The 17,649-nt window shown below is 38.8% G+C and overlaps 1 protein-coding gene across 1 annotated transcript in view; it reads right to left on the reverse strand.

Annotated features, from left to right (window-relative positions):
- Window positions 1–9,340: 9,340 nt before the first annotated feature.
- TOPBP1 (DNA topoisomerase II binding protein 1) overlaps window positions 9,341–17,649 on the reverse strand; it is a 98,710-nt gene continuing 90,401 nt past the window's right edge. Inside the window, exon 27 of the mRNA XM_007936973.2 lies at window positions 9,341–9,484. Within this exon, the coding sequence (XP_007935164.1) occupies window positions 9,341–9,484 (144 nt within the window). The remainder of the gene's footprint in view (window positions 9,485–17,649) is intronic.

The raw sequence follows: 17,649 nt of genomic DNA on the forward strand, positions 1-17,649 counted from the left end.
ATGGCTACAGAATGTAGACAAGTTAGGAGTTGCTTCTCTTGGGTCTTTATATAAAGGTAATGAATACTATACAGGATATAGTAATCAAACATTGATAAAGTGGAGGGTCAACGAAAGAGGGGAAGGCCCTTAATGAGACGGATGGACACAGTGGTTGGAGCAGTGGGCTTAGGTATAGTAGGGATAGTGAAGTGGACACAGCACCAGGCAGTGTTTCGTTCTGTTGCGCATAAGGTTGCTATGAGTTGGAGATGACTCCACAGCACATAACAACAACGTAGTAATCGAAGGATAAATAATTGCTTAAATTAAGTATATTTGTATTATATAAAAATAAATGAGAGAAGTCATGTTCATATTGGATTTATAATACACAGAAATAATCATTAAGATAGTTGCAACCTTTTGAAATTGCAGCGCAAGTGAGGGCTAGAATTCTAATGTCTGGATACGGTAACACAAAAGCTGGATAAAACTTAAGTTGTCAACTCAAAAAAGTTCTTTGCAGTCCCTCATTTGAACTTTCCATGGGCTCCTCAGAGCATGCAGCAAGAAATTTTTGTAAGGATAAGATACTTTGTTTCCAAATATGACGGAAAATAAGTATGAGGGAAACAGCATTCACAGCCTATCTTAATTGTTACTAGTAGAGAGCAGACAACTTTAGCATTGGTTGAGAAACTCGGTTAACGACCAAATAGGTCTCAGTCACATTCTCATTAAAAATGGCAGCAAAGATCATTAGCTATTAGAGAGATGCAAATCCAAACGAGATACCATCTTGCCCCAGCACTAGTAGCAAACTTAAACAAGACAGAAAATAACAAATGCTGGTGAAGATGCAGAGAGATTGGGACTCTTATACACTGCTGGTGGAACTTTAAAATGATACAGCCATTGTGGAAAGCAATATGGCAATTCCTTAAAAAGTTGGAATTAGAAATACCATTTGACTCACTAGGTATATCTTAAAGAAGTGAAAGCCAAGACAAAAACATATATGCACACCCGTGTTCGTCACAGCATTATTTACAATAGCAAAAAGATGGAAACAACCTAGGTACCCATCAACAGAAGAATGGATAACCAAACTATGGTACATACACACAATGGAATAGTATGCAACCCTAAAGAATAACATGGAATCTGCAAAACACTGCATAATGTGGACATTATGCTGAGTGAAATAAGTCAATCACAGAAGAACAAATACTGTATTTGTTACTGTAAAAAGTCAAGGGAAGGTTTATATATGGAAGGAAATTTTCTTTGTTGGTTACCAGGGGTGGGGGTGGAGCGGAGGGAACACTGTTAGATAAGTAGAGACAAGATTTGGGTGAAGGGAAGAGCAACATATGAAATGTGAGTGATCAACACAGTGGCATTGAGGAAGAGGAAGACAGGTGCATGGGAGGTACAGACAACAAAGATGAACCCTTTTGCACATACAGTACTGTGTTATCAGTGATGGCAAATATGGATATTCAGGTGGATAGATGGGTGGACAGGCTGAATGATTAGGTATGTCTATGCAGTGGGGAGGATGCCCATGACCATGTATAGTGTTGGCAGACAATGTTGCTACAAGTCTATTTGTATGTTTTGTAAGAATTTCCAGGTACATGGTAGAGCTGAAAGGAACAAGGTTATAGTCACTTCTTGGCCACAGCCAGCCACCCAGAGGGAGCGAGTAGTTGTACCTGTGGGCCTGGGACCATGGCCGCGAGGCACATCAAACTCAATTGGCATAACATAGTACACAAGAATGTTTCACATCCTACTTTGGTGAGTAGCAACTGGGATCTTAAAAGCTTGCAAGGAACCATCTAGATGCAACGATGGGTCTCCCCTCATCCAGAGCAAAGAATGAAGAAAATCAAAGACGCGTGGAAACAATTAGTCCAAGGTACTGGTACACCATGCGATCCTCAGCCTATATAATGACCATGAGACCAGAAGAACTAGATAGTGCCCGGCTACCACTGTCAACTACTTGGAGGGGGCTTTATGTAGGAGATCCTGGATAGAGTGAGAGAACAATGTGGAACAAAACTCAAAATCATTAAAAAAAAAAAAAAAAAAAGGTTTGCTGGTCTGATAGAGCTTGGTGGAACACAAGACTATGGCCTCTAGCTGTCCTTCAAGTCTGGAAATGGAACCCACTCCTGTGGTTTCCAGCCAAACAAAAGTCAGGCATATGAGCTGAACATTTACATTAGGTAGATACACTCCTTGGAGAGATCAATCATGGGAGAATAGGAGGGCTTTGTATGCACAGGGAGATAGTGTATGGGAGGGAAGGACACAGGGAAGACATAACTATGAGGATGAAGTGGGAAGAGAGCTGTTGCATTGTGGGAAATTGCAGTCAGTATCATGAGACAAAGTGTATATGAACTGCTGTATAAAAAATGAATTTGCTCTGTAAACTTGCATCCAAATCACAATTTTTTTTAAAATGGCAGCAGATTCAACAGAGGGAAAGACTTAAAATATTTCTTGCAAATATTTGTGTTAAGTTTTACAATGACATTTTAGGAAACATAACCTCTGACAAGTTTTTTTGTGTTTTTTTCTTAGACTTGATTTTTGACCCCAAACTCATTTACTAAACCCCAGTGTATTTTCACCTTATCTTATAACGGCAGAGTTTCTGGCAATACTTTTCAGTACCATTTCTTAATTCTGATTGGGTAATTTTACCTTTTTTTTTTTTTTTTCAATCAGAAAAGCTCAGTTTTTTTATGCAAGTTATAAAAACTAAAATCACTCAAAACATTACCTAAGGGCAGAGACTTTGTGTCCTTTGATTTTAACTCTAGTGGATCATCCCTAAGAAAGACTGCAGCTGAAGTCTATTCTCTGTGAAAGATTTCCTTCACAAGAAGAGGGAACTACAGGTTATGCCAGTGGTTCTCAAGCTGCTGCTCATTGGAATCACCTGGAGATCTTTAAAAAAAAAACACTGATACCTGACTCCCACCCCCAGGCATCCTGATGTAATTGTTACAGAATGCATCCTGGGCATAGAGATTTTTTTAAGTTCCCCAGGTAATTCTAATGTGCAGCAAAGTTTGGAAACCATACGTCAGGAGAAGAGATTGTTCCAGGGCAAGTATGTAGGATGTCCTTTAAAGTGTATTTTTAGCTCAGGAAAGGCCATTATACCTCAAAATGCAGTTTTGGATATTACTAAATAAGGATGAAAAAGGAAGAGGGGAAGATCTGTAGGCTGACATACCAAGATCTTTTTTCTTTTTTTACTTAGTAAAAGCACTTTTTTTTTTTTTTCAACTTTTACTGAGTTCAGTAATTATCAGTATAAAAACCATTATTAATATTTCTCTGCCATTTCTTAGACAACTACCTCACCCTCAATTTAATTTGGAGCTACCAATTTTCCTCTGTAACACTTTATTCTGTTTCAATATGTCTCGACAGTAAATCTTCTGACCATTCCAGAATTTACTAGCTGTAAATATTAATCTGCCCTGTGCTACTCCTGGCTACTTTTATGTAGCCCTTCTGCTATATTTTGGTTTGGTCTGTTATACTGCTCAGTTACAACACCTCTGGGCTTCAAGGGTTTCTTTAGGTTCTGCTGTTCTCCCTAATGATTGAAAAGAACTACAATTAATTAACTTGACCAGAAATAAGCTTCAACAAGTGCGGCAGCCTCCAGCTCCTCTCTTTGGGAATCAGAACCTCAGATGTGTGCTGCCCGCCACTCTGGGTCTGTGGTTCATTTTACTCACCAGCTCCCTGACCTTTAGTACAAGTGAATTGTTCTTAAGGATCACATTTAATGGAGTGTGGACAGAGAGGATTCTCTTGGGCTTGCCTTTAGTTTTACTTGTAGAGACTATTTATTGCTGCTTTCTTCCTGGATTTCTCTGATTTTACAGTTCAAATTTATGCCTTTAATTAGAATCTGAATTAAACTTAGAAGTCAGGAACTACTAACCTCAGTGGTACCAGGATAATGGGGGTTAATGGCAGAGGGCAGGTTGTATGCAAACTTCCATCATAGTTCATAGTCCTTCATTATCCTCTGACTTTCCCCTATTTCTCTCTCTCTCTTTTTTTTTTTCTTTTAATAACAAAAAGAGCCTTACATCCAACCTAGCAAGAGTGTTAAATAGCAAATGACTCACTGGAGCTATAAAACATTATATATAGTATTTTACTTTAGGTCAGGAATTGTTCTAAGCATAACTAATCTTGACTCATTCAATTCTGGCAGTCTCTTAAAAGATGGCTGAAAGGTTAAGCATCTTGCCTAAAGTCACACAGTGAGGAATGGAGGGCCCAAGATTTCAACCAGGTGGGTATTCCATCTCTGGTGTGCTTTTAACCATGAGGTTATGCTTCTATTCTTTTTACTAGTTTAAGGTCCCATCAGGAAATTGGGAGGGGGGGCGGCGGGAAATCACCATTTGATTTGAAAATTCCCTGTGCACTATTCCCATCCCAAGGTCAGCATGAATTCATTTACCGTCTTACTTCCTTATAGCCTTACAACCTAACTTCCTTACAGCCCTAATGTCAAAGCAGCAGAATATAAAGTTCCTAATATTGAGGTGTCTTTGAAGACTAGGATATGACTGACTCCAGCCATGGTATTTTCAATCACCTCATACGCATATGAGAACTGGACAATGAATAAGGAAGACTGAAGAAGAGTCGATGCTTGAGTTGTGGTGTTGGCGAAGAATACTGAAACACTATGGACTGCCAGAAGAATGAACAAACCTGTCCTGGAAGAAGTGCAGCCGGCATGCCCCTTGGAAGTGAGAATGGCCAGCTTTGTCTCACCTACTTTGGTCGTGTTGTCAGAAGGGACATGGAGAAGAGTATTATGCTTGGTAAAGTGGAGGACTTAATGGTGGCCTGTGTTTAAAGTTGAGATGCCAGAGCTTCCCAAACATGATATGGGAGAAGGAATAAAAAGGCTTAAGGGAGATAGACATGTTGGGGCAGATTTATCATGTGCAACCTCAGCAGACTTGTCACTCAGAACCACATCATCTGGCCCAGAAGGTATTCATTTAATGTATTGGGAAGTTTATTAGTGAAGGGAGCATCTACCTCCTTGACATCTCTGATTGCTCTCCTTTGTAGGCCACGAATGACTATGGAAAATGCCACCAATGAGATGGATTCCCTGATTTCAGTGAGAATGATGGGATCTGAGAGAAGCAGAGGCCAAGTGTAGCATTAAACTGGCAAAGAAGAAGTGGGCATGTTTACTGCAAAGAACAGCCAGATGTAAACATAATCAGAAGGCTTTGGTCCATGAAGATCTTTGGTGGTGGCTAACTGATCACAATGTCCACAGGAATTAATAGGATGGACAGCCTAATGGCATTTGATTTAGATAAATAAAAAACTCCATGTCTGGTGGCCACAAACCTGACTTTAGTTTCCACAATGGAGAGTCAAGTAGTCTTACCCAGTCTCTAGACAGAAAGCCCCTTGATTGAAGGAGACAGTCCCCTTGAGTAAAGATACTGCAGTATATAGTACTAGTCTGTGGGCCATTAACTAGTGTGCAATAGGGAAAACAGACTTTCTGGAGATTGCTACACACAGACTGAATTAATACTAAATCCTGAGAACCCAAACCACCACTGTGATATATACAAAGTGGGGGCTTCAAGGTATCTTAGCCTAAATTGGACTCACAGTGGTCTGTTTGGTCTGCAGCCCTACCTTGTGGTATTTTCCCAGATTCTGAATGTATAATTGGAAAAGATATACTGGTCAACTGTCAGAATACCCACATTGCCTCTTTGACCCATGGGATAGGGCCTGTGCTAGAAAGGACTAAGTGGGAGGCCCTGGAGTTTCCTCTCTATACCGATAGTTGTTAGCCCAAAGTAATACTGCATCCCTGTGGTACTGCAGATTAGTGCCATGATCAAAGACTGGAAAATGCAGGGCTGGTGAGACCTGTCACATCCCCACTCACTTATACTTCCTGCTTAGACTGTGAAGTCACATGGTTCTTAGGCAAGGACTGATTATAAAACTAAGTCAGGTAGGAGCCCCACTGGCTCAGTGGTTAAGTGCTTAGCTGCTCACTGAAAGATGGTCAGTTTGAATCCTCCCAGTTGCCCCACAGGAGAGTGACTTGGCAATCTGCTTCCATAAAGATTATAACCAATAAAACCATATGAGGCAGTTCTTCTCTATCACATGGGGTTGCTATGAATTGGAATCAACTCCTCTGGCCCCAGCAACCAATCAGATGGTGACTTCAGTTGAACTTGCTGTTCCAGCTGTAGTTACTTTCTGGGAGCAAATCAACATAGCCCTTGACACCTGATACACTGACCAGGTTAATGCAAGTAATCGAACAATGTGTTGGCAGGCCTGCGCTCCTTCTGAAGGCTCCAGAAAAGACTCTTTGCTTGCCTATCTTCTGGTGGTTGCCAACAATCCTTGCTGTTCCTTGGTTGTGGCAGTGTAATTCTAAACTCTGCCTTTCTTCACATGGCCTTCTTCCCTATCTGCTCTGTCTCAATCTTTCTCTCCTTATAATGGACAACAGTCACTGGATTTAAGGCCCACCCTAATCCAGTATGATCTCATTTTTACTTGATTATATCCACTGCAAAGGCCCTATTTCCAAATAAGGTCATATTCTGAGGTTCCAAGTAAGCATGAAATTTTGGAGGACACAAAAATACAATCCAACAGAGTGATGAAGGGAAATCCTCTCAGTGAGCACAGCTACAAGCAGTGTATTTGCCTGCCACTTTGTCTCGGTGGTGCAAAGAGTTAACTCACCCAGCTGCTAACTAAAAAGTTGAAGGTTGGAGTCTACCCAAGACACCTCAGAAGGCCTGGCAGTCTACTTCCAAAAAAATCGTTAAGAGTTCTACTATGACACACATGGGGTCACCATGAGTCAGAATCAACTTGACAACCATTGATTGTTGTTGCTGTTGCCTGGACTAAGAGATGGCCACCTAAAGTATGTATGTGTCCTGATTCATAAGGAGTTGCTAATGGTTTGGCTGGATGGTCAGGGGTTTGGAAAAGAAAGGATTAGAAAACTGGTGACAAGTATGCCTGGTGAAGAGGTATGTGGGTGGATCTCTCATAATGAGCAGACTAAAGATATGTGTCCCATATAAATGTTTCATGTGGGGAGACTCAATAATCAGGTGAACAAAATGACATGCTCTGTGGAGCCAGTCATTTTCCCCAAGCCATCACAGTGCTCAACGGGACCACCAAGTGGCCATGGTGCCAAGGATGGAGGCTGTACATGTGCTCAACATGGACTTCCCCTTACCATGGTGACTGGGTTAACACTACTTCTTAATACCTACCAGCCAACAGCAGAGACCACCACTAAGCTAATATAGTACCATTCTTGGGGGAATGCCAACGATGGAGGAGGCAGAGATTTGTCCTCACTGAAACAGACATTTATTTTGGGCTTGTCTCTGTACCACTGTCATTCACAGAATGACTTTATCCACCATGACAGTATTTCATTTGGCATTGTTTTTGATCAAGGGGACTAATTTCACAAAAGAGGATGTGCAGTAATAGGTGCATGCCCATGAATTAATGGGCTTCACTACATTTTCCCATCACTCAGAACTGGGATAACTGAAAGGTGGAATGGCTTACTGAAGGACTTCGGGACAGTTCCAGTTGGGACACAACAGCCTGGAATTGTCTTTGAGGATGCAGTATTTGTTTTGAACCAGAAAGACCATTCATTATATAGTCTATCTCCCTCACAACCAGAATATATGGGCCTGGGAATCAAGGAGCGCAGGTAGAAGTGGTTTCTCTTCTATTATAGCTAATAACCCACTGACTGTATTTTAGATTTCTGTTTTGGAACCTCTGAACTTTTCTGATTGGAAATTCTAATTCCAAGAGGGGAATGCTTCCTGCAAGGGAAAGAACACTGGTTCTGTTGTATCGGAAGATGACACTGCCAGTTGGCCATTCTGGGCTCTTCATGCCTCCAGACCAACAGGTAAAGAAAGGGTTTACAATGGCCAGAGTGATTTATCTCAATTACCAAAGAGAAATTGGATTGCTACTGCACAAGTTAGCAAAGTGGATTATGTCTGCAACTCAGAGGATTCTCTGGGATACCTCTTTGGCTGCCATGCCCCAAAGTAAAGGTGAATGGAAAACTGCAAAAATCGAGGAAAGGCGGGACTACTGAGGACGCAGACTAGAGATGAAGGACTCGATAATGCTACTGATCTGACCGCTGAACAAATTGTATTCCCTATTTTGTGAACTTGCTCAAAGCTCAAAACTTTGAGGGGCCAATTTCCTTGAAGGGCAGGGAAATCACTACTCTATTTTGACAAAAATCTGATAACATCAGGGGATTAAGAACTTCTCCCCTTCAGTGAGTGTGCCTTTCAAATAATCATTAGGATTTACATCAAAATGGCCATCCTAATGATTCTGGTTTGTCCCTTAAACACAATGAGGCAGCTTTATATCATTGGTAAGTCATGTTATTTGGTGTTTAGATTTAGCATAATAAAGGCTAATAAAATTTAATAGTTCAAATAAAAGATTTTTTTTAACCCGTGAGAACATTCTAAATACATAACAAACATAAGAAATGTAACAACTAGCTTTTTAAGTTTTATAGATCTTTTATTGCTTCAACAGGAGTGGATGCCAGAGTGTTTTTTTTCCCTCCCCAAAGTTATCTATCGAACACACCTTAGTACTAATTTGAGTCACTATTTTTATTCTTTATTGTCGTATTTTCCAAGTTTTGGCATCCAAACTTGGCAAACATCATGGAGATCTGTACACACACATATACATATATACACACATTTAAGTTTAAAGCCTCAGCTTCTGCATTAAAACTTGTGCTCAGGCTCCTGTTAAAAAGAGGTAAAATGGTGAGAAGATAAAATATCAGGGAAAACACATGAATAACTTTCAATCAGTAACTCCCTTGTTAAGCAGCCATTTTAAAGGAAAATCCATCACCTTGCTAAAACTTCCACTAAGGTACAGCTTCAGATATTTAAAAGAAATATAAATAAACAAAAAGCCCCTCACATACCCCAATGTGGTTTAATGACAAGCTAGCTGGGGGTTATATTTTGTTGTCATCATCTCAGGTAACTGTTTATTAAAGAATAGTTAATATTTCAGTGATTAAATATTTAGGTGTTAATTAAAAACAAACTTCAAGCTGCATCATCATTACAGTCTAAGGCAGAATTCTTCAAGTATTTGCCTTTAAATCACTACACATATCTATCACAGTAAAACTGAGGCTTTTAGTTTAAAAAGCATGTAATGTTTGGTAACTGAAGAGTGGATACTATCAGTGTACTCTAGGTCGTTTGATTTTATTTTTCTCTGTAGGAGCTTTCCTCTTTTGTGATAATCCAGACTCAGGTTCCTTATTATTCTGAAGAAATGCAACAGCTTCTGGTAGACAGTAATTTTCTATTTGAGGAGGGGATTCCTATAGAAGGAAAGAAAGAAAACACTTCTGTTTATCTTTTTCATGTTTCAAAATGTTAAGTGATCAGGTAACAGATTCTCTTACTCTACTTTTGACTAGAAAAACTTAGAAGGGAAAATGCATCTTTATTTCTATTTTCTTGCAAGGAAAACTTTTGTCTTTCATGGTGTACAATTCAGCACTTATCTACTGAACAGACCTTTGGGACAAGGTCTCATTTTTTCATCATAAAAATGAGTGTATAGCTCAGGCAGAGGGGCCTGGCACAGATCTTAACAATGGCTTCATCTGTAAAATATGGAGTAAAAACTCTCATCTCAGAATGGTTAACAGCTCTCATTTAAGTGTTAGGTATTATGCTTGGTGCTTTTCATATAATTTTAATTTTTGTAATAAACATATGACATAAGTGCTTTAATTTCCATTTTACAGGTGAAATAACATGACCAATTATATAACCGCAAGTGGCAAAGCCAAAATCATACCTCTCTCTACCTAGCTCCCAAATCCTTGCATTTTCCCCCTTTACAACTAAATTCCAATATAAAAGCATCTTTTATTCCCATTATAAATACAGTAAAGCTTAATTTTCTGGCAATACAGCAGACTGGGCAACCTGAAAATGAAACACTACAAAAAACTGAGTAAATGTCTTTCTGCCCAACCATTCCACAGATAACAACTATAAATTCTGACCAAAATATGTTAAAGGTAACTGGCAATTGGAGAATGAACAAAATCAGGCAAATATTAGAGGAAAGCTGACATTTGGAAGTGAATGGTGTGGAGTGAATTCCCTTTTTTCTTTTCTTTAGGGCTTTTAATCTGAGAACAGGTCTCAGCCCAGTCTGTACCATGCAGGCTAAAACTCTAATAGGAACTCTGCAATCACAATGGCTTGAAGAACCAGAAAATAGGGTCCAAGGCAACCACAGCTACTGGAAATGAGGTGGGAAATCTCAGAAAGGTGAAAAAGAGGAGGAACCTTAAACTTTTTATGTAAAACTGTGCCCCAATCTTTGCTTGATCCCTAAATTATGCATGTGCAGTGAGACTCAAGGTTAAAAGCACTAATGAGATGTGAATTGTCATTCACTATAGCTGTGTTGTTGTTGTTATGTGTCGAGTCAGATCCGATTCATAGTGGCCCCTCCTTGGGTTTCTGAGGCGGTATCACTATGGAAGGAGACTGCCCAACCTTCCTTCTGAGGAGTGGCTGGTGGGTTTGAACCGCCAGCCTTCTGATTAGCAGTCAAATGCCTTAGGCATTATGCTACCAGAGCTCCCATTCACTGTAGCAGGTCACCCAAATAAACTGCCAGCTAAACAAAGACAACAAAACAGTACTCTTTGGAAAATGTAACACAATCTACAGTTTCTCTAACTTATCATTCATAATGTCCAACATACAATTCAAAATTATTCCACATATTAAGAAGCAGAGTATGACCCCTGCTCCAGGAAAGAGATCATAACAATCACCCTGAGTAAAATAAAATACCTAACTATAAACTTAACAAAATAGATTAGGATGTTTATGCTGAAAATTACAAAATGCTTATGAAAGAAATCAAGGTTTATCATCATCATCATTGTTGTCCAAGAAGATCTAAATAAATGGATATGCCATGTTCATGGACTGGAAGATTTGCTAGAATAAAGATGTCAATTTTCCCAAACTGGTCTATAGGTTTAATGCAATTCTGATCAAAATCCCTGTCTTGCAAAATAATAAAACTATAGGTCTTACACTAACTTCAAAAGTCACAGAGAGCTACAGTAATCATAAATGTGTAGGAGAAGTAAAAATCAACAAATAGATTAATGGAACAGAAAAGAGCCCAGAAATAAGACTCACACAGTTAAGAGTCATTTGATTTTTGACAAAGGTGTCAAAGCCTTTGAGGGAAAGGAAAATCTGTTTAACAAATGGTACTGAAATAGCTGGATATCCATTCAGGGGAAAAAAACAGCCCCTACTACACAACATATAGAAAAATGAATTTAAGATGGATTATAGACCAAAACATAAACGATAAAACTATATAAATTAAAAACTTTTGTTCATTAACAGATAGTTAGGAAAATGAATAATGATAAGCCAGACAGAGAAAATATTCCTAAAAATTATCTGACAAAGGACTGCCGGTATCCCAGGTATATAAAGAAATCCTGCAACTAAGTAATAAAAAGACAGATGTTTTAAATGGACAGAGTTAGTACCTAATGGACACAGTAGACAAAAAAATATTGGAAATATAGTGGTGATGAACGTACAATACAGTGAATGTAATTAATGCCATTGAACTATACATGTAAAAATGATTGAAATACACACACACACACACACACACACTTTTCACCAAATAACTTTTAAAATGGGCAAAAAAACTGAATGAACTTCACAAAAGAAATTATATAATGCTTGATAAGCACTATGATAAAATGCTCAGCAGCATCATTAGCGATCAGGGAGGTGCAAACTTAAAACCACGATGAGATTCCACTGGAAACCCCAAATTCAAATCAAACCTAAAATTCAATTCACTGTCAACACCAAATGTTGGCGAGGACCTGAGTAACTGGAATTCATACATTGTTGATAGGATTGTAAAATGGCAGATTATCTTTAGAAAAAAGTCATGAAGTTTGTTTTCATTTTTTGGTCAGTTTCTTAAAAAAACTAAACACTTATCTATTTTAAAACCCAGCTATATTCTGCTATATTTACCAAAGAGAACTGAAAAAGTATGGCTACAAAAAGACCTGCAGAAAAATATTAATAGCAGCTTTATTCATAATAGCCAAAATGGGAAAGAGCCTGGGATCAATCAGCAGAACAGATAATGGAATGCTGGTATATTCACAGAAAGGAATAAACTGCTGACACAAGCGATAACTTGGATTAATCTCAAAAACATTATGCTGAGTTAGAGCCTTACATAAAACAGAGCATAAGCTAATTTACAGTGGGGAAAATAATCAGAACAATGGTCATCTCTACGGGTCAGGAGAGGCATTTATTGAGAAAGGACACAATGAAACTTCCAGAGGCAACTGTCATGTTCTACATTTTGATAGGGTTTGAGTTGCATAGGTGTATGCATTTGTCAGAATTCAATGAATGGTACACTTAAGACCTATGCACTCCATTGTATATAAACTTACATCCGAAGAAAGAGAAGTAAACAAATAGTGGATTCTAGTCAATGACATGCATGCTTGAGTATACTGATCCTTGCAACTTACTTTTTAATTTTTATTGTGATTTGGGTGAAAGCTTACAGATTCATTTTCCATATAGCAGTTCACACACATTGTGTTTCATGACATTGATTGTAATTCCCCACAATGTAACAGCTCTCTTCCCACTTCCTTCCTGTAGTTACCTCTTCCCTGTGTCATTCCTATGCATTCCTGCCCCCCTGCCCCGAGCTGTCTCCCTGTGCAAACATTGCCCTCCTGTTCTTTCTCCCATGATTGATCGTTCTAAGGAGTGTATCTACCTGATGTAAATGTTCACCCAATATGCCTGTCTGCTGTTTTGGCTGGAAGCCACAGGAGTATATTAAATTCCAGACCTGAAGGGTAACTAGGGGCCATGGTCTCAGAGGTCTCACCAAGCTCTATCAGACCAGTAAACCTTGTCCTTCTTTATGATTTTGAGTTTTGTTCCACATTGTTCTCCACTCTATCCAGGATCTCCTGCATTGATCCCTTTGTGAGTGTTTGACGATGGTAGCCAGGCACCATCTAGTTCTTCTGGTCTCATGTCATATAGGCTGAGGATCACATGGTCCACTAGTCCCTTGGACTAATTGTTTCCATGCATCTTTGGTTCTCTTCATCCTTCTTTGCTCTGAATGAGGAGACACCCATTGTTGCATCTAGATGGCTGCTTGCAAGCTTTTAAGTCCCCAGTTGCTATTCATCAAAGTAGAATGTTCTAGAACAATGTTTTTGTGTAGTATGTTATGCCAATTGAGCTTGATGTCCACTGCGACCATGGTCCCGAACCCACAGGTCCAATCACTCACTCACTCCCTCAGGGTGGTTGGTTGTGGCCAAGAAGTTATCGTAACTTTGTCCCCTGTTGGTTCTATTATATATTTGGACATTCTTACAGCACATACAAATATGTATGTAGAAAATATGGATGGAAAGATGGATGTGATAAAGCAAGATTATGAAAATATTATCAATCTATGAGGTATGTATACTATTCCTTGTAAATTTAATTCAATTTAAATTTTTAATAATAAAATATTATAAAAAAAAGAACAGGCAGATTTTAAAAAGAAGCAACTTACAAACTTTTAGAACGAAAAAATATAGTGAATGTAATTTAGGAGTAATTCAAGCTCCTTGCAGAGAATTAGGGACATACATAAAATTTTAAGGAAGTGGGTAAATGACATTAATAATCTTATCAAAAGCAATTACCACTATTGATATTCTGGCATGACACCTCCCAGTATTTTGATTTTTTAAATGTATTTTTCTTTATAAAGTTCACATTGAATATAAAACCAAGGTTTGTGTGTTTGTTTTTGCTTAAGATTATGTATTTTCCTGTGCCTTTAAAAAATATTCATAAACGTGATTTTTAAAGTCTGCACAGTATGTTTTTTTAATGCCCCTATACTATTGGTTGTTGAAGGTTGGGCAATCCTACTTCCGTAGTGATACTGCCTCAGAAACCCAAGGAGGGGTCGCTATGAGTCGGGGCTGACTCGACGGCACATAACAACAACAACAACAACAACATACTATTGGTTATTCAGAATATTTTCCAATTTCATTATTATAACTAACAATATTTCATGGATATAACTACTTTTCCACATTTCAACTTTTTCCTTTTAGGAGCCAAAAAATGGCAATTGTTAGTATCCTGACTTCCTTATTCAACAGTTCTTGATGCTGATGTATGTTTAGCGGGCTTAACATTTATCATCAAGTAAGTTTAAGAATGGTTCATAAGGGTGTACTTGAGGCCTTGGATACATACCGTATTTTTTGCAAATAACACACGTGTTATATATGTTTTTGCCAACCACACAATACACCCCCCACATACATTATTTTTCTAAGTGCGGTATTGCCATTTTTTTTTTTTTTACATGCTGCTGACTTCAACTGACACTAAGAAGACATAATTAAACTATGAAGTAAGTAAAGCTAACATAACCTAACATTTCACTTAAGACAATCTGACAAGGTTTTTGTGTTCAACTGTTGTGCTAATGTGCTATCACTATCAATTTCATAGAAATAAATGCAGTTTTAATTGTTTTGTTTTCCAATTACTAGGAACTACCAGCATTGGTCCATGACTTCATGACTGTGGTTTATACCTTTCATTATACAATTATGATCAAAAGTAACATTTTCAGACTATCATTATACACATAAGCAGGAGATTACAGAAAATGAACCAAATATGACTTACTTGTAACGTGTAGATGGGTAAATAAGGCCAAATTCACTTTGGCAAAAATACAGTATTTGTTTCTCATATTTTTAACATGAAGACAGCTTGCTGAATTTCAAATTCATGGCTGACAAACTTTTGCCCTCAATTCTGTAGGTGTTATGGCCCAGTCTTTTGGTATTTAGAGTTGCAGGGGAGAAGAAGCATGTCTTTTTCTTTTTTTTTTTAAGGTAAATTCTTTCTCTGGCTTAGATATTCATAGGATTTTTGTAGGACTTTTTTTATTTCACTATCCTTGTAATTTAGAAATCTGTTCGGAGTATTTATTTAGGTGTGGTATCTTTCTCATTGAGTCTGACAGGAGTGTTGTTAGCCCTTTTAAGCTATACGTAAATTGTGATCAGCCAGATTAGGAAACCTTTCTTAAATCTTCCATCTAATTACTGCTTTGTTTGTTTCAAATATTCTCATTTGCTCTCTGACACATTTATACTGTTAGACTGGATTGCTAGTCTTTCTTCATTTAATGAATACTTATTGAGTACTTACTATATATGGGGGACAATTTGCTAGGTCCTACACACAGTAGAAAAACAAAACAAAACAAACAAATATAATATAATGGTTAAAGAACAGGATCTGGAGTGAAAATGTCTACACCTTAGGTGAGTGACCCTGAGCAAATCATTTAACTTCTCCAGTTCCCACCTTTCTCATCAGTAAAAATAGCAGTAACAGTAAAATACTTTGAAGGGTTGTCAGAAGATTAAGTAAATACAGAGTTTGGCAAATGGGTGTTGTTGTCGTCGTTATGTGCTGTCGAGTCGGACCTGACTCATAGCGACCCCTCCTTGGGTTTCCGAGGCAGTATCACTAGGGAAGTAGATTGCCCATCTTCCTTCCAAAGAGTGGCTGATGGGTTTGAACCACCAGCCCTCTGGTTAGCAGTCAAGTGCCTTAGGCACTACTTGGAACTAATGTTCAAGTATTCTTCTACCTTTCATCTTTGTATCTTCTTTTGGATTATATTTGGGTTTCTCAAATGTCTTCTACATCACTGATTCAAGTTTCTTTTTACAGTGTTAAATCTGTAAAGCCTACTGGTTTAACTACTAATATTCAGTGAAAGCTGATATAAAAATTAAATGAGGACAGGTACAAACAGCCCAGGACAGAAAAAGTGATGAACAGATATTGGTTCTTGTCTAGATTGGCAACTATATACCTGCAATGATTAGGAATTCTTAGACAGGACATGGCAAAGTTCTCTACACACACTGCTCCCCCCACAACCTTGCTACCCTACCCTTTTTCCCTTTGGGGAAATTCTTAAAATATCATGTTTCAACAAATCAAGCTTTCTTACAAGTTATTTAAATGCAAGGAGCCCTGGTGGCACAGTTGTTAAAGTGATGGGTTGCTAATCGAAAGGTTAGTGGTATGAACCCAACAGCCCCTCTGCAGGCGACAGATGTGAAAGTCTGCATCTGTAAGGATTACAGCCCTGGAAACTTAGTGGGGGAAGTTCTAATCTGTCCTAAGAGTTAATACTTGATTACTAATTTCTAACCAGTATGTCCCATTGCTTTTGGGCAAAGGTGTCATATTTATGCTTTTGTTGTTGTTTATTGTTATATGCCATCGAGTCGACCAGACTCATAGCGACCTCTCCTTGGGTTTCTGAGGCAGTATTGCTACAGAAGTAGATTGCTCCATCTTCCTTCCGAGGAGTGGATGGTGGGTTTGAACCACCAGCCTTCTGGTTAGCAGTCAAGTGCCTTAGGCACTATGCTACTAGGCATTTTTTTCCCCCCGAGCCCCTACAAACACAAGAAAAATCACCAGGCCAACTGAAGTTTGGTTTCCCATCATGTCTATGCTATTCTGTTTGCAATCCTTTGTAGCAGATGTATTTCTGATCATGTATCATGCCTGGCTGATTCTTGATGGCATATCAGGCTCGTTGATACCAGAAGACAAGGGAGAGGATTCTTTGTCCAAATCACATTTCATAGGTCAATTCTGAACATGAGTGGAGTGAGTAAAATGCTTGATTCATCACAGCTTCTAACACATGTTTTACTGTGTATCAAAAGGTCAAGAATATTAAACAAGGAGAGGTGACTTGAGGATGGCGGACTAGGCAGAAAGATTGCACAGACCCTCTTCAACAAAGAAAAGGGAAACCAATTAACACAGACACAGAAGATAATCCTGGACGCCTGAGCCTTGAAGGGAAGGATACAGAAGTGGACTAAACTCCAACTAGCAGAAGAATTTGTATGAAAATACCAAAAGAAGCAGACAGAGCTGCGGTCTGGCAGCGATCCTGAGCGATCCTCACATCACAGCACAGACAGCTTGGAGATTAACGAGTGGTGGAAGGACCTAAGAATTAACCTAAAAATCACCCTGCTAGCCAGGGACTGTATGGAGGACTGTGCACAGTGGCTGGGGAACAAATGGAGAAGGTGAAGAGAAAGGCAGGCTGACCTGTGGACTTTAGCCGGTCTGGAGGACTCCGCCATTTTGAAGGTTTAAAAAGTGCCTTGACTATTTTAGATATTTAAAGAGACAGCACTCTTGCAGATTCCTGGGGCTTAAGAACACGTTCTGCTTTCCAGCAACCCCAAGGATACTCGGGACCTGCACGACTGAAAAGTTAACAGAGATCTAAATAGAATAACACCACGATGCCTCGGAGAGAACAGAGCATCACAGTCCACACAAA

This window comes from Orycteropus afer, unplaced genomic scaffold, assembly GCF_000298275.1.
Source record: "Orycteropus afer afer isolate SDZICR_OR568_19922 unplaced genomic scaffold, OryAfe1.0 scaffold00003, whole genome shotgun sequence".
Classification (NCBI taxonomy): domain Eukaryota; kingdom Metazoa; phylum Chordata; class Mammalia; order Tubulidentata; family Orycteropodidae; genus Orycteropus; species Orycteropus afer.